This window comes from Oryza sativa, chromosome 1, assembly GCF_034140825.1.
Source record: "Oryza sativa Japonica Group chromosome 1, ASM3414082v1".
NCBI lineage: Eukaryota > Viridiplantae > Streptophyta > Magnoliopsida > Poales > Poaceae > Oryza > Oryza sativa.
The window spans coordinates 36,031,116-36,051,174 of record NC_089035.1 but is presented as its reverse complement, the minus strand read 5'-3'; the positions used below and the strand labels follow the sequence as shown (position 1 = coordinate 36,051,174).

At 44.1% G+C, this 20,059-nt stretch overlaps 4 protein-coding genes and 1 pseudogene across 12 annotated transcripts; 2 read left to right on the top strand and 3 right to left on the bottom strand.

Annotated features, from left to right (window-relative positions):
* Positions 1-4,344: 4,344 nt before the first annotated feature.
* LOC107276820 (abscisic acid receptor PYL12) lies at positions 4,345-5,451 on the bottom strand. The gene has a single exon (XM_015788139.3). It carries the CDS (start codon positions 5,398-5,400, stop codon positions 4,630-4,632), a length of 771 nt encoding a protein of 256 aa, XP_015643625.1. The 5' UTR covers positions 5,401-5,451; the 3' UTR covers positions 4,345-4,629.
* A 3,225-nt stretch (positions 5,452-8,676) lies between these two features.
* LOC4327525 (exocyst complex component EXO70B1) lies at positions 8,677-14,135 on the bottom strand. 9 transcript variants are annotated; one of them, XR_010737262.1, is made up of 5 exons: positions 13,247-13,365; positions 11,411-13,122; positions 9,830-9,895; positions 8,998-9,712; positions 8,677-8,899 (listed from the first exon to the last, which is right to left on the bottom strand). XR_010737262.1 is itself a non-coding variant. In XM_026022211.2 (4 exons), the coding sequence occupies exons 2-3, from the start codon at positions 13,090-13,092 to the stop codon at positions 9,847-9,849; spliced, it is 1,662 nt and encodes a 553-aa protein (XP_025877996.1). In that variant the 5' UTR covers positions 13,093-13,206; positions 14,081-14,135; the 3' UTR covers positions 8,677-9,712; positions 9,830-9,846. The 9 variants fall into 9 exon arrangements, 4 of the variants coding, with proteins under 4 accessions (XP_025877996.1, XP_025877997.1, XP_025878000.1 ...); XR_010737261.1 differs by having other exon boundaries at positions 11,480-13,122; positions 13,247-13,361; XR_001540879.3 differs by having other exon boundaries at positions 11,411-13,353.
* On the top strand, positions 9,115-10,786 carry LOC4327526 (GDSL esterase/lipase At1g58430). Its single transcript, XM_015784209.3, has 3 exons — positions 9,115-9,720; positions 9,840-10,095; positions 10,393-10,786. The coding sequence occupies exons 1-3, from the start codon at positions 9,115-9,117 to the stop codon at positions 10,581-10,583; spliced, it is 1,053 nt and encodes a 350-aa protein (XP_015639695.1). The 3' UTR covers positions 10,584-10,786.
* A 471-nt stretch (positions 14,136-14,606) lies between the features above and the next one.
* LOC4327524 (exocyst complex component EXO70B1) lies at positions 14,607-16,986 on the bottom strand. The gene has a single exon (XM_015759601.3). The coding sequence runs from the start codon at positions 16,799-16,801 to the stop codon at positions 14,843-14,845; it is 1,959 nt and encodes a 652-aa protein (XP_015615087.1). The 5' UTR covers positions 16,802-16,986; the 3' UTR covers positions 14,607-14,842.
* A 692-nt stretch (positions 16,987-17,678) lies between these two features.
* Positions 17,679-18,689, top strand: LOC4327523 (PRA1 family protein B2-like; annotated as a pseudogene).
* The last annotated feature ends 1,370 nt before the right edge of the window (positions 18,690-20,059 follow it).

Here is a 20,059-nt window from a genome sequence, read left to right as displayed (position 1 = left end):
ATGTTTCTCTGCGTATGTCGAGAAGAAAGACTTGTAGATGGAGTATGATTTGTGAACCACTTGCAGCTCAAGTGTGCGCTACATGACCTACATCACAATGCAACTCGGCTCAAGTTTACGTGGTACATTTGCAAGATGGAGTAGGCCAAGGAAAGGCATCGCCGGACAGGGGGCTGCCTCCGATTTTTCTTGGCTAGATTTTGAATGGAGACACAGGCACACAGCTCTCGTTTGAAATGTATGCGCGCGCGCGCGGCAGCAAGTTGGCTTCGCTGCAGGATTCCTCCAGATTGAGACTTGGAAATGTGGGATGATTGTCTGTTTACGGCACAAGTTGTTAATTTGTTTATTTTAGTCCCTGTTAATTTGTCCATTTAGCACGCGTGTCTTTTACAAGTTTTATGTGCTTTTGACGTATTTCATTTTAGTTGTGTGTTATTGAATTATATTCCACCTGTTTAAAAATATTTGATATTCAGAAAAATATTGGGTTAAACTTTTAAATTCCGACCATCAACCATAAATGCGTAGTTTAAAAACAAAAGAAATGATAAATGCAGTTTTGTCTTGAAAAGTATACTTTCATAATATCAATAATCTTGTTAGATTTTATATACTTATTTTAATATAAAACTGATCGTGAAAATTTTAAAAGTTTAACCGAATCTTGTTATCGTAAACATAAAATATTTAGGGTGTAGCTATATTTATGGCGTCATATTTTTCATCAAAAAATAGTCGGCATGTATTTACATTGTAAGTCCCTAAATTACATATGTAATTTTAGTGTATTTACAATGTAAGTCTCAAAATTACATATGTAAGTACTAAAATTACATACTAATTACATATGTAAGTGGGGTGTAAATGAGGTGTAACTACTGTGTAAGTGGCTGAAAAAAAATCGACTGTAGCATATGGCGCCATATTTCTAGCAACTCCGAATATTTATGATTGGAGGGAGTCTATATTGCAGACCTTTCTCCACCTTAAATCATTTTAGGCCTACGAGATTCGATCTAATCCACAATTAACCTGCAGGAGTTTGCAGTATTCCATCCCACTGGTCCTACATATATATATCCTTTTCCAATTTTCTTAATTAGAATTGCATCTATATATGAGCTGAGAAAGAAATACCTTAATTAGAAATTTAGAATATAATATCGAATAACCTTCGAGTCGCAGTGAATCAAATCATAATTATGCTCAAGAGCGATAGAAAACAATGGCTATGGGGCCAGGATAAGCAGTTGACAACTTGGCAGTTGGCACACGAAATTTCATATGCAAAGAAAGGAGCAACACTTGTAGTACCAAGTTGCATCAATGTTAAAATGCACGCTGAAAGAACTCGTAGAGAAAAAAAAGAAATAAAATAATAAGAACCGTATAGCAAACAACGAATCTGGACATACCTTTGTCTAGATTCATTGTACTAGGAGAATGTAACCCTACATCCCTTCCTAGATTACGGAGGGAATAAGTAATTTTCTCATCATTTGATATTGTTGGCTTATTAGATGCAAAATTTAAAATTTGAAACTAAATTCGGAGTTAATATTTGGGTTTATCTTCGTACTTGCATAATATAAAAGTTTTACCTTTAAATTATTTTTATTATTCCATTTATATTTCTACGATTTATTGTGTTCTTTTAAAAAAAATGGGGGCATGGCCTAGTTTGGTGCCTCTAAAGAATAAGGATTGAGATAAGAAGCTTATCAAATATTGCCATCAAGCCTATGTAAGCGTACCTTTTTTTAAGGGGCAATTGCAAATTTACCACTACTTTGAATCGTTATTGCAAGATTGCCACTAGAAAATTACAAAAATACCACTAGAACTGTCATTCAAGTGGTATCCTTGCAATATTAAAAAAACCGATGGCAAATTTGCAAATGCCCCTTTTTTTAACGGTGAGTTGCTTACCGTAGGAAGAATAAGATCAGGTGATACTCTAGTAGTTTTGATACGACGTGCTAAAGAGTATCACTACTTAAACAGAGCCCGGCCAAAACAACGGGTCATGCCCCCCCCCCCCCAAGGCATGTGGCGAATGAGTCGGCAGGTTATCTCTTTGCCCACTGTACACGAAGAATCTAAAGTCTAATTGCGCCCTAGGTTATCATACCAACAGCTGGACCATTGAGATCCAAATCAAAGCGTTCAAGAATGGTGGAAATATTGGCCAACAAATCCTATTGGTCGTGTGGAAAATCTGGAAGGAAAGAAACCGGTCTTCGAGCACAGGAGACCATGACCCCTAGACTCATGGTGAAAATAAAGAAGCAAGCAAGAACATGGGTCTTGGCAGGTGCAAAACGGCTACGAGAGATTTTACCAAACACTTAGGTCCAGTACAGCTCTATACAGTTTTTCCTTTCCATCTCTAGAGGTTGTATTTTTCTACCACTATATGTCTATATTCAATGAAATAGCAAAATCTCGTACTAATTCCGTTAAAAAAAAAGAAGCGTCCGGCGAGATAACTACTTGAAAAGCTACTCTCATCACATCAAAATTATTTAAAGTTCGTGCACATGTAGTCAATTAATGAGACTATATATTAACTGGGACGTAGCATAATGTTATGCCTCTTGTTGACTAAAAATGTTCGGGTATAAATGGGATCGATAATTGATATATTTTATAGGCTAAATTACGTCAGAGAGTTTATAACCATCAAACGGCTTGCCGAGTCACTTTGTAAGTAGGTGATAATAGGATGTCACTACAAACGATTTAAAATGAGACCCTTTAACAGACCGTCCAAAATGAAACATGACCAATATAGTCAGCTATCAAAAGTGGCTTAAATACAAACCATCTTTGCTAAGGTGCTCTGAAATTTGATAACTCATGAGAGTTTTTACTGCCCTTAAAGTGATACCCCCAGATACTTGATACTGGCAGGTACCATTTGAAATCAAACCACTAAATCAACAAGGTCATGATCGGAAATAATTTTTCCATGGGAAACGCTCCACCAGGCCCACATGTCAGGAATGACATGCTCATGCCTCTCTCTCTCTCTCTCTCCCATTGCTTGTGTCTCTCGCGCGACCACGACCGCATCTCGGTCTTTTGACCATCGTCACGTTCTCATCCAACTCCTTTGACAACGCGTGAGTGAGTTGCCTTCCCCAACAAGGCCTGACCAGCAACTCACCTCATCGAATTCTAGCTTGCCTCCTCCTAGTTTCGATGATGGCGCATATGCGCCGCCTCGGCCTCCCATAACCTGCCTTCGAGAGTTGCTTGCTTCGTCCCCGACACCGGTATACTAGTACTATTAGGTAGGAGGGAGGAGGACAGTGATCATTGAGCCAACACCCTTAGCCGGCCCATTACCATCACCACTGCCCCCGGAGGGCACCACTGAGTTGGAGGATCGGAGGCCTCCTTACCATTGCCCTCGGCCAAATATAATGGACTAGAGACGCTGGTGAGAGGGGAGGGTGTGAGAAAGGGCAAGTGATGGTGGGGAAGGAGGAGAAAGAGGAGCCGTTGAGGTGAGAGCAGAATGACAATTGATGATCCGTCGAGGAAGGATGAACACGATGCCTTGGGGAATTACATAAATGGAAAAAAGACGACCATTTTACTTTTATAATTTACATGGTGTTTTGAGGCTTGGTGTGGTGGGATGAGTGCCGGTGTTGGTAAGTAGCAAAGATCCTCAGCCCTCCGATGATGATCGATGAGTGGCTATGATTTGGTACCTCTTTCCGGCAGTACCAAAGATCCTCAGCCATCCGATGAGATGATCAATTAGTGGCTACGATTTGATACCTCCCTCCCCCGAACAAGGGTAAGAACTACGAACTCTCTTACTACGGGTACTATTTCCTCCGTTTCAGGTGATAAGATGTTTTGGCTTTGATCAAAGCCAAACTATTTTAAGTTTGACCAAGTTTATAAAAAATATAGTAATATTTTCGATCAAAGGTAAATTTATTATAAAAATATATTTAATTATTAATTTAATAAAACTAATTTGGTAATGTAAATATTATTATATTTGTCTATAAACTTAGTCAAACTTGAAGCAGTTTGACTTTGACCAAAGTTAAAACATCGTACAACCTGAGACGGAGGGAGTATCACACAAGATTTATACTATACTCCCTATATATAACTCAAACCATCAACGATGATGATACACCATAAACTATCCTAATTGTCAATTATTGTCATTAATTAGACGAATTTAGGTACAAATTTAATAGATGCGTCAAAGATCAAACATAAATAATTGTGTCACCCATAGAATGTACTTATGTACGTACTGATCAGAATCATTTCGATGAAAATACTCCGAAGACAAATAAAGCTAGCTTCTTACTTTGCAATACGACAGTATATATAAATTGCTCAGCCTGTGGCAGCTGGCTAGCTAGTCGTCTCGAAATCTCAGTGAAAAAAAAATGAACATGATTATGAGCAGGTTAATCTTGACGTACGGTACACATTACACCGTACTTAATTTGTCAAAACAAGAAATTAAACCAGTCTAAATCAAAACTAATTAAGCTAGCACTATCTAATTAATTACCCTACATAGATAAGTATGAAAAATAAAGAGCCCGGCCGGCGGCTGGCTCGCCAGGCAGGCATATGCATGCATCATGCATGATCGATCGATCCGTTGGCGCGCGGCGCTTCCGGCGCGAGCCGCTCGACCGTTCGCGCAAGCGACTGGAGGTTGCAGCGCACGATCGTGTCCACGAACACGCGCGTCTCCTCCCAGGTGTTCCCCGGCGGCACGTCCACCACGTACGACTCGACCACCACGGCCATCGCCGGCGCCGCCGCCTCGTGGACGGTGGTCACCGAGCGGTAGTTGGCGAGGCGGTGCTCGCCGCCGACGATCCGGAAGCTGAGCACGCGGCGGTCGTCGTCCAGGACCTCGAGCCGCTCGCGGCTGCTCGTGGCCGGCAGCCCGGACACGACGCGCACCTCCCGCACCGACCCGACCTCGCCGCCGTCGCCGTCCACGAGGCGGCAGCTCTTGATGAACTTCTTGTACGCCTGCGGCCGGTCGAACCTCCGCACCACCGACCACACCGCGTCCGCCGGCGCCGCGATCGCCTGCACCACGGTGGAGAAGCACTGCCCCGCGCCCACCGCGTGCTCGTGGTACCGCGCCACCTCGCACGGCACCGCCGGGCACGCCTTACCGCCGCCGGCTCCGGAGCCGATCGGCCGGCTGAGCTGCGGCGGTGGCGAAGGACGTACGGCGGCGTACGGCATTGTATCAAGCGCTCGTCGTTGCCTTCTTTTTCCTCTGTAAAGTAAGAATGAGACAGACAGGGGTGGGTCAGGATTAACGACGAAAGTTCTCGTCCCTGAGATTTTATATGCGTCATTTGTGAGGCAAGAGGTGGATGGTTGCATGTTAAATAGGTGTGCTTGCTTTCGTTACTGTGGTGGTTAGTTGAGCAAGTTGATGCGCTCCTTCAGGGGTTACTGACGAGGGTAATCAGGGGACGATAGAGTTTTGACTTTTTTGAGGTTTGTTTCTAATGGAGTAGTAGTAAAAAGGGCTGGAAGTAACTAGTTTGAACAAGTCATTAGGTAGAAAAAGCGAAGATTAAACTGGCTATAGTGGTTTCCCTCTTGGTCTTACTAGAGTAGGTGATAAAATAGTAACCTTGTTGTTACGGATAGACCTATCTATAAATAGCAACTTGCAGAATCTTTCGTCTATGTGAACCTAATTAATATGACGTCAAAATAGATTAATGCAAAGTTTCTTTAGCATGTGGTACATGGACCGGAGAATTAGTACTAAACCAATTACTCCTTAGCCACTTGCCAGTACAAAATGGACTAGCAACCTGCGCGTCACGAACGGAAGAATCCATGGAATCCTTGTCTACTTCCCTAGTACGTCTTTCTAGAAGTGACATTCTGAGTAGTATATAGATAGAACCTAATTCAAAGCCTAATGTTATGTTCTCCCCTGTTGTTTAATCAGCTAAGAAATCCATACTCCATATGCCTCTGTGCCCATTGGGTTCAACTAACTCATCATTGTCCAATAGAAAAAGAGATGGTGATAAATTATCAAGTGTGGGAAAAATTGAAAATAAAATCCTTGTTAGCTGACTCATCTAACAAGTGTGCTGTGTGCAAGAGGTGCAACTTGTGCTCCACTTGGTACTGACGTGCTGTGATGGATTGGGAATCTGTGATCTCATCTTTTTTGAATGGCCTGGGCTCCACTAATAGCCCACAGAGGCACAGAGAGGTGATAGCCTTGATTAGGCCAGTGCCGTGGCGCGACTGGATAGAGAAGCCCAAGCCAACCCGGCACGCAAAAGGCTCGCAAAACTCGGCCCAACTCGAGGAAAGTGGCCTCGTTGATGCTCCTCGGCATAATCAGCCAAGAGGGGTTGCTAGTTGGCGCGTGCCAGCTGCTCCCGACCCAAGGCGCATCAACCCTTTTTTTTCGCGATTTGTTTTTTCTTTTTTTTTGCGATTTTTTTCGGTTTTTTTTTCGTTTTTTTCTGATAACTTTTTAAAATCTTTAGCACACTTATTTTTTAAAAAATGTTTTGAGTTGAAAGTTTTTAAATCTTAACTTGAAAATTTTTAAATCTGATTTGAAAGTATTCAAATCTCGAGTTGAAATTTTTCGAATCTGAGTTGAAAGTTTTCAAATCTCGAGTTGAAAGTTTTCGAATCGGAGTCGAAAGTTTTCAATTCTCGAGTTGAAAGTTTTTAAATCTGAGTCGAAAGTTTTCATATTTTTTCAAATCTTAACTTAAAAAATTTCAAATCTGTACTTGAAAGTTTTTAAATCTTGAGTTGAAAGTTTTCGAATCTCGAGTTGAAAGTTTTCGAATCTGAGTTGAAAGTTTTTGAATCTCGAGTTGAAAATTTTTAAATCTGAGTTGAAAGTTTTCAAATATGAGTTGAAAGATTTCAAGTCAGAGTTGAAAGTATTCAAGTCAGAGTTGAAAGTATTCAAATCTGGGTTGAAAGTTTACACATATATGGAAAAATTTCGGAAAAAAAAAACTAACCGTGTCTTGTCGTCTATTGGGCCGTGTGGGCCGGCGCGTACGCGCCAATTAGGATTCCTGTCAGCCAAGCCCCGGTGAAAACAAATGTACCGCGAGTCTGAGAATGCTAATTCGCGGCGCGGCGTTGTCGGCGTGTACTTCCGGCCCACACGGCCCACGCATACACGCACGATTTTTTTTCTTTTTTTTCGCAACCGTTTCTTTCTTTTTCTTTTTTTTTTCTTTTTTCGTAGTTCGCTTCCGTACGGATAGGAGAAAAAATTGTTATTAGTTTACTAGTCATTATTTTTATATTTTTATTAGTGATTAGTTTACTTAGTAATTTTTAAATTTTAACTTAATTTTTTTTTAAATTTGGACTTTGGACTTGAAAGTTTTTAAATCTCGAGTTGGAAGTTTTTAAATCTCGAGTTGAAAATTTTCAAATCTCAAGTTGAAAGTTTTCAAAATTTTCAAATCTGGACTTGAAAGTTTTTGAATCTCGAGTTAAAAATTTTCAAATCTCAAGTTGAAAGTTTTCAAAATTTTCGAATCTCGAGTTGAAAATTTTCGAATCTGAGTTGAAAGTTTTCAAATTTTAACTTTAAAATTTAAATCTTAAATCAAAAGTTTTCAAATCTAACTTAAAAAATTTTCAATCTATTAGTAAAAATATCTCAAAAAAATCTTCAGAATCTTTCCTAATTACTCCATCAATCTACTTATGATAGTCATATGTCTAAATCTAAAAAAGTTATTTTTGATAGCCATATTTCAATCCAACAACTTATCATCTTAATGGCTTTTTTGGATTTAATGTGTGATTCTTCATTCTTCCACGCAAGATTGGCTACATGGACATCGAGGAATATAAATATTAATGAATCGCTTGTTTACGAGGAATGACTAGTAGCATATTTAAATGGATAATAAGTAGAATCACTTATCCTTAATTTATGTGTCAAAGATAAAATATTACTATCAAAAATAGATGGAGAGAGTATTATCATTAGTGTTAAGTGTTAAATAAAGGTAGTTGAGGCCTTAAGTTAAGGGGGTGTGCACGCTAGCGCGCCAGCTAGCCACCCCCACCGCGAGTCCGCAACTACCCAACCCCACAGCACCGCGTGCCCGCGTGCGATGGCATTCGCGCCGCGCGTAGGCCGCGCGGGCTGATCAGCTGATGGTCCGCGCGGGGCTACGATTCTGCTACGACTTCATACGAGTCTACGAACCAGTCGCCGCAGCCCGGTAACGATCTTGGGGCAGGCTTGCACACAGGTGCAAAGATACGTGTGGCAGACATCCGCTCGACGGCAACCGCCTGGCAGTGGAGCCACCGTGTCACTGTCACCTACCAAAGCTCTGCAAGGATTCTAACTTTCCAATAGCCCGTGAGTTTACGTTTTGTCCTGATGCATGATGAACAGCCCATCATCAACGGGAGAAGCCAACCAATCTATCATGGACATGTCGTCCTGTGTCGTATGGCGTGCAGTTTGTACTTTGGATTACAGGTAATATTGATCTGTACATATACTACTTTTAATAATACTCCAGAAACTAAATACTACTAGAAAGGATTTTGTTCGCCTTTTAGTACGTGAGGGATAATTATCCCTTGATGTTATTGGTCGGAGTACCATTGCATCACCATGAATGAGAAATAATAAAGAAATGAAAAGAGGATTGCAAACCAAACTGGGATGCTCCCCGCATATGGGTTCTGCATTTAGCAGCATAACATCTAAAAAGCAGATACCACAAATATTTTCAGGGGACTACTCCAGGACCAATAGGAACTAGAGATTACTACCATGAAGGGCACATGCTTGCATCGCATGCTAACCATCTACTGTAGAGTAGTAAATACAAAATCTCCAGTTCTGCCAAAAACAACCAACTCGAGTCAAGAAAAAGGACAGCAGTTTCATGCAAAAGAAAACATTAAATAGTACATATCCGGGAGATATGCATTACTTACTGCGAATCAGCTAAATATTTCCCCAATTTATTAGGCATGTATTACCCCCCTGGAAATATAACAAAGAACCAACTGGAGTCTGGAGAGTATTAAAACCAAGGCAAGGGGTTCCTTCTCATGGCGCACACCATTCTACTCCTAGTAGTGCTCCTCCTTTCCTCCACCACCACCATTTCCACCTCCAAGAGAACTCAGCCAAAGTTCTCGGCTATCTTCTACTTTGGCGACTCCGTTCTCGACACCGGCAACAACAATTATATCCCAACATTGGCTGTGGGAAACCATGCTCCTTACGGCAGGAACTTCCCAGGAAGAAAGCCAACAGGGAGGTTCTCCAATGGCCGGCTTGTTCCAGACCTCCTCAATGAGAAGCTGCAGCTCAAAGAATTCTCACCACCATTCCTGGAGAAGGACCTGTCCAACAATGACATCATGACCGGGGTGAACTTCGCGTCGGCTGGTTCAGGATTTGAAGACCAGACGTCACGCTTGTCCAATACCCTGCCAATGTCGAAACAGGTGAACCTCTTCAAGGAGTACCTCCTCCGGCTCAGGAACATCGTCGGAGAGGAGGAGGCTTCCAGGATCATAGAGAACTCCCTGATATTTATCAGCTCAGGAACCAATGACTTCACACGTTATTATCGTTCCTTAAAGAGGAAGAAGATGAACATAGGTGAATACCAGGATAGTGTACTCCGGATAGCACAGGCTTCTGTCAAGGTAAAAGATCATAAGCATTTCCTGAGTTGTTTGTACTCAGCTAGATTGAAGCTGATTGTTTCAATTCTGAAGCAGTAGAGACTAGATATATGACTCTTCTTTCACTTACTGGAATGCAGGAACTGTTTAGCCTGGGTGGGAGGCAGTTCTGCTTGGCAGGTCTTCCACCATTTGGCTGCACACCATTTCAGATTACGTTAAGTGGAGATCCTGACAGAGCATGTGTGGATGAGCAGAACAGGGATGCCCAGGCCTACAACTCTAAACTTGAAAAGCTACTTCCAGCATTGCAAGGCTCACTCCATGGAAGCAAAATTGTCTACTTGGATGCCTATCAAGCTTTCAAGGAGATCCTCGACAATCCCGCTAAATATGGTATGGTTGTCCAATAATGGCGTGAGTTGTAACTTACTACATTACAAATACACGCATTCATTTGTAATATCATATAAAGTTGTGAAGCATAATACCACAACAGATTTGGTAAACACTAAAAACACCACAATGCTAAACTTGGGAATTAACAGCTAGAAGCTGACAGGAAACCAAACAACTAACTAGCTAACAATTTAATGGCAAGAGACAGAAATATCATTTCTTAGTTACTTATTCCATGTACTGTTTTTTTTTTGTAACTATAGCAGCTCTCACCAAAGTTTGCCATGATAACAGGATTTATAGAGATAACACGAGGATGTTGTGGGACTGGGCTCAGAGAAGTCGGACTGTTGTGCAATGCATTGAGCCCTATCTGCAGGAACGAGTCATCATTTGTATTTTACGATGCTGTGCACCCAACAGAGAGGGTCTATAGGATAACAACTGATTACATACTGAAAAATGCTATTCCACAGTTCAGTTAAATCAAATTATCAAATAATATTTCATTCCTTATGTTGATGCATTCTGCCCGTTCTTTTTGCTGTGCAGTGTGCACTAAGTCCATATAACAAGAAAGAACCCTTTGAACATTTACCATTAATCGTGTTATGCTTATGTATGACACACTGTAATCCTTGGCAGTCCCAATAATGGGTTTAAACTGTTTACAAGGTGAAATATAGAATGAAGAACATAAAACTTTGACTGGATAAGAAAAAAATGAGATGACTATAGAGACAAAACGACTACAGGGTTATCCCTTTGTAAGAGTGATGAAAGGAGTTTTCTATAAATCTTCCATACTGTGAAATCAACATTTTGGTTGAAGCAAGGGTTCCGCTAAATAAAAGGTCGAGAGGTCTGCAAATTCCATCAAAATAAACAAACAAACTAAGCTACCATATGGATCCAGAACGAACTGGCACATATTGTGCATTTTTTATGCCTCTGTTTTATAAATGGGATAGATTCAGTGTTGAATAAAAAATGTCTTAGATTATAGAAAAACACATCAACATCTAAAACATCAAATTAGTTTCATTAAAATCTACCAGGAAATATGTCTTGATAGTGTGTTTTTCTATAAACTTGGTCAAAGTTTAAGAAGTCTGACTTAGAAAACTAAAATGTCTTACAATATGGAGCAGAGGGAGAAGAAGATAAATCCTGGGTAAAACAGTGCAGTAGTATATTAGCATTAGTTGCTCTAGGACTCCAGAGTTCACATGATCCCAATTAGTAAAGCATCAACCACTACAGCACATACTGTGAAAATAATACAAGTGGCTAAAACAAGGATGCTACACACCTTAGGCTGGTCTCCCTGAGAAACATTATAACACAGATTAGCACAACGCACCCAGAAGAAGCACTTCACCTGGTCATTGCTTTGAACAACTGCTGAATTCGTGATCTCACATCCTCAAGTCGCATATATGACTCTCCTGCAGATCCTGTTGCCTTCAACATCTCAGCCATATCCCTGTAGGCTGGAATTACCAGCTCCTCCACTAAAATGCTAAAATCCACTCCTTGCTGCTTATCCACCAAGACCCACCGTGACTGCACTTGGCAAATTGCTTCTACAAAGTTGTTAAAACGGCTCAGCTTCTCTGTAATAACATTCACGTTGCTGCAAAACCTTTTGTCCATCTCAAGTATCATGATAGCCTTACCCCAGGTAGCCCGTCGGTATTCCAAAATCCATTGGTTAACCTTTGAATGTATTACCTTGATCCAATCCTCACCCAGCAAGACCTTGAGTTCACAACCATTGACTTTCTTGATTATATAGATCCCATTGTTAACCAGGAAGACACAACTGAGAGGAGCATGGCTATAAACCTTGGATTTTGAAACAAGATTTCCCGTGAGCACATCCACAATCCAAGCAAGGTGGATTGCCAGTGATGATGTTGGACGATCAGGTTCTATTGGACAGTTTCCAGAAGGATCAGAACTACCAAACTCTAATAGCATCACTTCTTCCAAAGTATGGCGAGAAACACATGCTGTCACAAGGTAGTTCATCACATACCTTGTCATTGGATGCACTCCACCATCTAGTGGACAAGACTCACTTGGATCACGTCGTACTAGGTTTTCAAGAGCCATTAAGATGGCCTTAATTGACAATCCGAGGCATTCACGAAGAGCAGCTACTTCAGGATTAAAAGCATCATCAAGAACAGGAAGTATATCACGTACAGCATCATACATATCAACTATGCGGAATAGACATTCTGGATTTTTTCCAGCAGCGGCAATAAAATTTCCGAAGGATAGGAGTTGGAGAAATGGATGACACGCAGTGACAAAAGCAACGTCACTGTAGGATGTGAAACCCTCAAAAATGCTATCACACAGGTGTCTTTCACTTGGGATCAAGATGTGAAACACAACACGAATTGCAGGGATCCAGCACATGATTTGAATCTCAAGCTCCTCCCACGATGCTGACTTGAACATCTCTGCCATGTGAGCATGAACCCCAAGGCGTGCAATGCTCTCATCAATGAAGTTGAGGCGTGAAGAAGCATAGGTCTCAGCACATGAATCACCAAAACCAGCGGCAACCATCCTCTTTGCAATTCGGTTTGCCTCAAAGATTACGCCCTCAGGTAAAGCATCAACAATGATGTCGAAGTTGCTAACTGGCTGGGCTACAAGGGTGTGCCTATCATCATCATCATCATGGCTTTTCCTGGTGTTGGGGTAGCTGCAGTTGGTATCGAAGCCAGATGCATCAATCAGGTGCTGCAACTCTTCTCCAAGCCTCAAGGAACAACGCTCTAGAAGATGGTCAAAACTCTCAAGGAGGATATGGTCCGCTGACATGCTTTCAAGGCTGTGGATGGTGGAAGTTAGTTCATCCACAGCTTCTAAGAAGGCATCAGCATCATCAGAACTAGACCAGAGGGGCCGATTCAAGCAGAGAAATTGGGAAATCAGGTCGTTAAGTGCCTGCAGAGTATCCTCCATGCCAGCCATCACCCTTTCTTAGATTAAATTCCTTCAGATCTGCAACTTTGGATATATGAACTTCTTGAGTCTTCAGTGCAAGCCATGGAAGAGGATGGTGCAGTCCAGTCCAAAGATCTGCAGCTGACAAAATTGACTAGGATGAATGAAATTGCGAACATACCTCAGTGAAGACGAATTTTGAAATTGGTGATGCAAAAGATTGTATAACTATAGTCACAGCTCTTCATGAAAATTAGTGCTTGATGTAATAGGGGAATAATGGATTGAGCGTATGTAGACATAACTACAGCAGTTTTTCAGAAATAATAAAACCTGTGTGTTGACAGGTCGCAATCAAGTTAAGTCAAGACAGAAACATCCAACAGTTCGATGGAAGAGTACAATCACAAAGCACTATTTCCTGGCAACCATAGAATTTGGACTTTTCTTTCAAGTTTGAACCAACTCAGCAAGTTACTGAGACTTAAAGGCAAACTGCAGTTGGACTGACTGATTCCACAGAAAAAAAGAACCGAGGAAGCATTGACAAGCAGCACATATAAGTCCTAAAAACAAAAGAGCAGCAGGTTTCCTCCTCTTATGGTTACCTAACATCCAGTTCTTACCCCATCCCAACGGTCCCACCCCCACCCCCACCCACCCCGCCCAAAAAAAAAGATAGCTGTTAAAATTTTCTACATGATGTACCATGTACATGTAAAATAAAGATCAACTCATCTATAGTTGCAGCAACCAAAACTAGCACCTAACCTCATACATTTTCATAAATTTCTTAGATTGTTGGTTTGTCGTTTGACATTCTTAAATTATGTAAAACTAGTATTGTACCCCTGTTTTGCAGCTACTAGATATGTTAATGCATATGTAAGTGGGTGTAACCCGATACATTCAGCAGGCTATTTTAGTATTTTCCTTGAATAGTTGGTTTGCATGCAACCAAGCATGCCCAGCATGTAATATTAATAGTTAAGGAAGATAGATAAGTGCAACATACTTGGCTGCTCCATACTGTCTCACCTAAGAGCATCTTTCCACCAGAAACCTCAATTCTACATTTGAGCAATGAACGTCAGTCAACCTTTAGATCATGCTTCAATGTATCCACCACAATCATTCATGATCTTATTTCAACCGTGTTAATAAAAAATACTCTAGGTCAACAAAACTCATTGTTGAAATAGAACACAATTATCAACAACTTTAACATGAGAGCTAATTTCACAATGGCATTTAATATCAGTATAAAGGCAATAAAGGAATACATAAAGATTTATGTTTGAACCACTTCATCAGGAAAACAAACCCAAAAGAGGAAAAGGCTAATTAGCTTGCCATGCTTATTATGAAAGAGTTCTTACCACTCTAACCATCATAAAAGCCGGGCAATATAAATTGGCTAAAATCTAGTGGATCTGAATGATATAGGTGCTTATCACTTGAATGCAGTAAGCATTTGAAATAAACAAACCATCACACTTCATTTGTGAAAACTTAAGGAGCAAATAAGCCAAAAAAGGAAATATCAATAACATCATAAATTAGATTGCATTACCAATTGATAATTAAACAGACACCTAGGATAATTTACAAAGTTTAAGAAACCCATAATTTTCTCATCTAAGATGAAAAGTAAACCTTATGGAACAATGCCACCAAACACATAATGGCATCACCAGTGTTCAGATATCCACCATAGCAGCAACAATGACACCAAAATCACAGCTATAGAAGCATAGTGACTATAATGAACTAATAATCACTTGGACACTCCTTCAAACAGGTGCTGGATTCGTGCTTCGACATCTTCTGGGGAATGCTTGATGAACAAGTCCTGTGCAGCTTCCGGAGATGATTTCAACCTTGAAATCAAGCCCATATATGCAGACTTCACAGAATCTGTTATTGCTGCCCTAACATCCTCGCGCAGCTGCTCATCTGCAATCACCCATTCTGACTGGATAGCACATATCTCTTCCAAGTAGCCATTAAACATCCGCAGTTTTTGTAGCAAGGCCTTTGCAGGGAGACTACCAATGCCAGGACCACCCGTCTGCAACACTGACATGACCTTTGCCCAAGCCCCACGCTGGTACTCCAAACTCCAACGGCGCACTCTACTCATCATCTGCTTCATCCACTCATCACCAAGCAAAACCCCAAGCTCACTGTCATTCACCTTGTGAATAATGTACTTCCCGTTGTTCATCAAGAATATGGATGCAAGTGGCGGGTCCCTATATATCTTAGATTTGGTCTCCAAATTCTTGTGAAGCACATCCATGATCCATGCAATGTGCACTGCAAGTGACGAAGTGGGGCGATCGGGATCAACAGCAATAGCTGCCCCGCCAACAGCACCTAAGTCACCTTCCATCACCTCTTCCAGTGTCTGTCTTGATCCACACGCAGCACGGAGATAGTTCATCACATACCGGGTGATTGGGTGTATGCCACCACCAGGAACAGAAACACGGGCAGGATCACGTCGGATGAGATTTTCCAATTCCATGAATATACCTTTGATAGAGGAACCAAGGGTGTTGCAAACAGCAGAGACCTCGGCACGAAGTGCAGCAGAGTAGGGATCAGCAAAGACAGGGTCGAGGTCAGGAAGGAGGTCTCGCACGGCCTCATACATGTCAATGACACGGAAGAGGCGCTCTGGAGCACGACTAGCAGCAGAAACTGCGTCGCCGAAGGAGATAAGCTGCAGCACCTGGGTACGAACTGCAGCAACAAAAGCGAGGTCGCCATAAGGGGCGAGGCCGTCAAAGACACGGTCGCAGAGGCGGCGCTCGCTGGGGATCAGGATGCGGAACACCATCTTGAAGGCCGGGATCCATCGGGCAATGTCGAACTCGAGCTCCTCCCACGGCAAGGAGTGAACCTCGTCGATAGTGCGGGCACGGATGCCGAGGCGGGCGACGCTCTCGTCGATAAATCCGCGGCGTGCGGCCGCGTACGCCTCGGCACACTCGCGGCCGAAGCCAGCGTCCACCATCCGCCTCGCGATCTGGTGCACGTCGGAGACCGATCCCGGGGGGAGGGCGTCGATGACCACGTCGAAGTCCGAGACCGGCTTGGCGATTGGGATTGGCTCATCGCCGTAGCCGTCGTCCGCGTCGTAGTCCTCCTCCTCGCTCTCATCAGAAGCGAACCCGCCGGGCGCTGGCGGCGCCACGTCGTCGGGGCGCTCTATGAGCGCCCGGAATTCATCCTCCAGCCGGGCCATACACCGGCTGAGCAGCTCATCGGCACGGTCGAGCAGCCCGCGGTTGGTCCCAGCTGCGTCCAGCTCCTGCACGGTGCCGATTAGGTCGTCCACCGCCTCCAGGAACGCGTCCGCGTCCGCCGAGTCGGCCCAAATCAGCCTATCCATCGTCACGAACTGCGAGATCTGCCGGTCCAGCGTGCGCACGGTCCGCTCCAGTGACGTCACCGCCGGCATCGCCGCCACCGCCGGGGGAACCGCGGGCGGGGGCGGCATCGGCGGCGACGCCGGCACCGAGTGCTCCCCAGCACCCGCTCCTCCAGCCGCCGCGACCGCCGCCGCCGCCGCCGCAGCCCGCGTGGCGTAGAGTTTGTCCAGCGAGAGGCGGCCGTCGTAGTTGGAGAAGACCTTCAGTATATCCTCCGTCATCGTGTCGGTGCGGCCCAGGGTCTTGACGATGTGCTGCACCGTGGCGAGCAGCTTCTCCTCGCCGTCCTCCGCCATCGGCGGCTCCGGCAGGACCCCACCTCCCGAAGCCTCCCCACCGGCGGCCTAGCCCCGACGGCAAGGGTTTGGCTCACGGCGTGCGGCCGCGAAGCTCCTCCGTGTGGCTGCGGTTGCGGAGGGTGCACGCCGTGGTGGTCTGGCGCTCTGGCGGACAGCGACAACGCGAGGGACTGTGAGAGCTCACTGGGGTGTCGCCGTGTCGCCGTGCTTAATCGCCAGCGTTGGTTCCAGAACTTACCGCGCCGTCGGGCCGGTAAATCCCGGCGGGCGGTGGATGTGAGCCGTAGCTTGTCGTATGGACGGTCAGATGAGGCCCGTGGAGATGGGGGCAAGATAAAGTAAAAGGCGCGGTGACCACGGCAGACTTGCGGTGGATGGGGCGGTGGGGAAAGCATAAATGCGGATAGCGGTGGGTTAGACGAGGGTTTTAATTACTCACTGACATGTAGGGTCACGGGGTTTTGAGTGTCACGTCGTGGCGGAAAGGCGCCGGTGGGCTAGCGTGATTGACGCGGAACCCGAGGTGGACGGACTATGGAAATCGCACTTGGGCTGCCTTCCCGCAACATCCGCTTGGGCTTGGCAAAGTACATCGAGGCATAAAACTACATGGGCTGCCAAAAAGGGACGGTCCATTAAGGGCCCAAGATTCCAAAAGAGTTAGGTCTCGGCCCACTCAGGAAGATATTGTTAATCGTGGTAGGGTGAGATTCAAATCACGGGTTAAACAACGGAAAGAAAAGGCTGACGCGTGGGTCCCAAGTTTGCCCCGAGTCCACTGTGAAACGAGGTTGGTTCATGGGAGAGTGGAGGCGGCACAGATCCACCCATCGACGGGCATAAATTTGGGCTAATCCCGAATCTATTCGCTCCCAGAACAAACGCCATGGCCTCCGCCGCCGCACCGACGCCGCAGCCGTTGCTCCCCGTGACCAACCCCGCGGCCGCCGGTGGCTCCGCGCCGTCCTCCGGCTCGGCGCTCACCGACGCGCCGCTCGCCACGCCGGCGTTCCGGCTCTTCGTGAGTAGGTTCTCCGACACGGCGCGGCGCTCGCTCGCCGACCGACGGCCCTGGACGGAGCTGGTCGACCGGTCGGCCATCTCCAAGCCGGACTAGCTCTCCGAGGCCACCTCGCGGCTGCGCCGCAACCTCGCCTACTTCCGCGTCAACTACGCCGCCGTGGTGGCGTTCTCCCTCGCGGCCTCGCTGCTGGCGCACCCCTTCTCCCTCCTCGTCCTCCTCGCCATCCTCGGCGGCTGGTGCTTCCTCTACGTCTTCCGAGCCGCCGACCAGCCCGTCGTTCTCTTCGGCCGCACCTTCACCGACCGCGAGACGCTGCTCGGCCTCGTCGTCGCGTCCGTGCTGGCCTTCTTCATGACCTCCGTGGCGTCGCTCATCATCTCCGGGCTGCTCGTCGGCGGCGCGATCGTTGCCGTGCACGGCGCATTCCGCGTGCCTGAGGACCTCTTCCTTGACGACCCGAGCGTTGGCTCCAATGGCAACACTACCAGCAGGCTGCTCTCCTTCCTCGGGGCGCCCGGATCTGGGGTTTGATGCGGCGCAGGATCTGGTAGGATTCTTGGGCTCGTGGAATTTATTTTGAGTACGAATTGGCATGGATCTGGTTCGTCGGCTGTAGCTAATTGGTTGCCGCTCTGCTTGTGCTTAATTGTGAGTAGTTATGAATATGCAGATCATATTTTGCCTTCTAATATGTGGTTCGAATTATGCAAAGATCTGCTAGATTTGTACTTCACTTGTTAGTTTGAATCTGAGTGGTGACTGGTAAGAATTGTTAGATGTCAGCAACTCAGTATGTCTTGTGCTCTGTTCTTTCAAGTAACTGTACACCGACTCCTTAGCAAGTTTATGGTCCTTCAATTACTTACTGCGTTGTTTGGATCATTTTATTTACTGCACTATTTGGAGCATTTATCTGCTTTATTATATTCACTGCTTTATCTGAATGTTTTGGTGTTGTACTGCAATATTTGCTTTTCATGTCTTACTACATAGTATTTTGGAGAACCAGTGCATTGTAATACAGCAAGGATGTATATCTGTGATTCTTAAACTGTAGGACTCTATAGGTTTGTTATGTTGTCAATAAGTATGGACACTTGAGAGTATCACTTATCAGTTTGTTGTGTTGGTTAGAATGTCCAGAACTTCAATACCATTTTACAGTGAATGCCTTCAATATTTGAGTAGTTATGCAAAGTTTTAAGTTATTCCAGTTATGTTGCATGTAGGATAGAGAAACTTACAGTTTTCTTGCATTGGTCAAATATGTTGGTAAACCTTCTTTGATATCTTATTGACTTGCTGCCAGAGCATCCCAGTAACATGTTTTTGCTGTATATACATGGCAATTAATATTTTAACTGGTGTTTTACGATCCTTGAGTAATGAGTAGGCCCCTGAGATATGTAGTGGTACCTTTCATCTGCAGAATTACCATAAATTAACACTACAAAGTGTGATACCTCTGCATTACCCTTCTAAGGATCAATGGTGAATCCTAGACTGTCTTATGGTACGAGTCCAGGCAAGTCTCTCGTTGATATATCACTGCATAACTTTCTCATAAGATGCTGCAGATTAAAAGTCTAACCTTTGAAGGTGCTTCATCATTCTTGCCTGTTTGAACTACCTTTGGATATTGGATTATGATAAAGACATATGGCAGTTTTTTTTTTCAATTTGACTTACTCAACACCTTGATTGACTTCTTATGTTGAATATATGTGAGAATGGTTGACTTTGTAAATTGGAAGCTAGAACAGCACCAGCGACAATGAGACAGATGTTAACGTTGACTAATTGTCAGTACTCAATAGTACGAATTTTGCTTCTCTATGGAAGTTTTGCATTAATGTTGCAGTATGGAGTTAGTCACTTTTCGATATCACATGGGTCTTCCAGTTATTTACTCTTTTCCAGGTAAGTATTGGCTAATGATTGGGGTTGAATATTCTTAGGACTTCCTCATTTTCGAAGATGTTTTCTCGGCTATTCTCTGAGTTGGAGTATATGTTTAACGGATTTCCTAAATTTATGGCGTCATATTCTGTTGCTCGTCATATTCTGTTTAACGGATTTCACAGTCGAATATTTTGGCCATCAGTTCATCAGTGCACGAATCTCACTGAATATTTTGTGCACGAATATGTGGGGAAGGAATTATGGGTTGTGAAATATGACTCCTGACAGAAGAAAGCTAAGGATAAGCTTTGTCAATAACACTAGTAGTA

Excerpts from the sequence above, each read along its gene's own strand:
- LOC107276820 (XM_015788139.3), bottom strand. The coding sequence starts at position 5,400 with ATGCAACCATCCACCTCTTGCCTCACAAATGACGCATATAAAATCTCA.
- LOC4327526 (XM_015784209.3), top strand. The coding sequence starts at position 9,115 with ATGGCGCACACCATTCTACTCCTAGTAGTGCTCCTCCTTTCCTCCACC. Across the intron at positions 9,721-9,839 it reads TAGCACAGGCTTCTGTCAAG|GAACTGTTTAGCCTGGGTGG; the intron begins GTAAAAGATCAT and ends ACTGGAATGCAG. Across the intron at positions 10,096-10,392 it reads CGACAATCCCGCTAAATATG|GATTTATAGAGATAACACGA; the intron begins GTATGGTTGTCC and ends CCATGATAACAG.
- LOC4327525 (XM_026022211.2), bottom strand. The coding sequence starts at position 13,092 with ATGGCTGGCATGGAGGATACTCTGCAGGCACTTAACGACCTGATTTCC. Across the intron at positions 9,896-11,479 it reads TTGTTCAAAGCAATGACCAG|CCAAATGGTGGAAGACCTGC; the intron begins GTGAAGTGCTTC and ends AATGGTGTGCAG.
- LOC4327524 (XM_015759601.3), bottom strand. The coding sequence starts at position 16,801 with ATGGCGGAGGACGGCGAGGAGAAGCTGCTCGCCACGGTGCAGCACATC.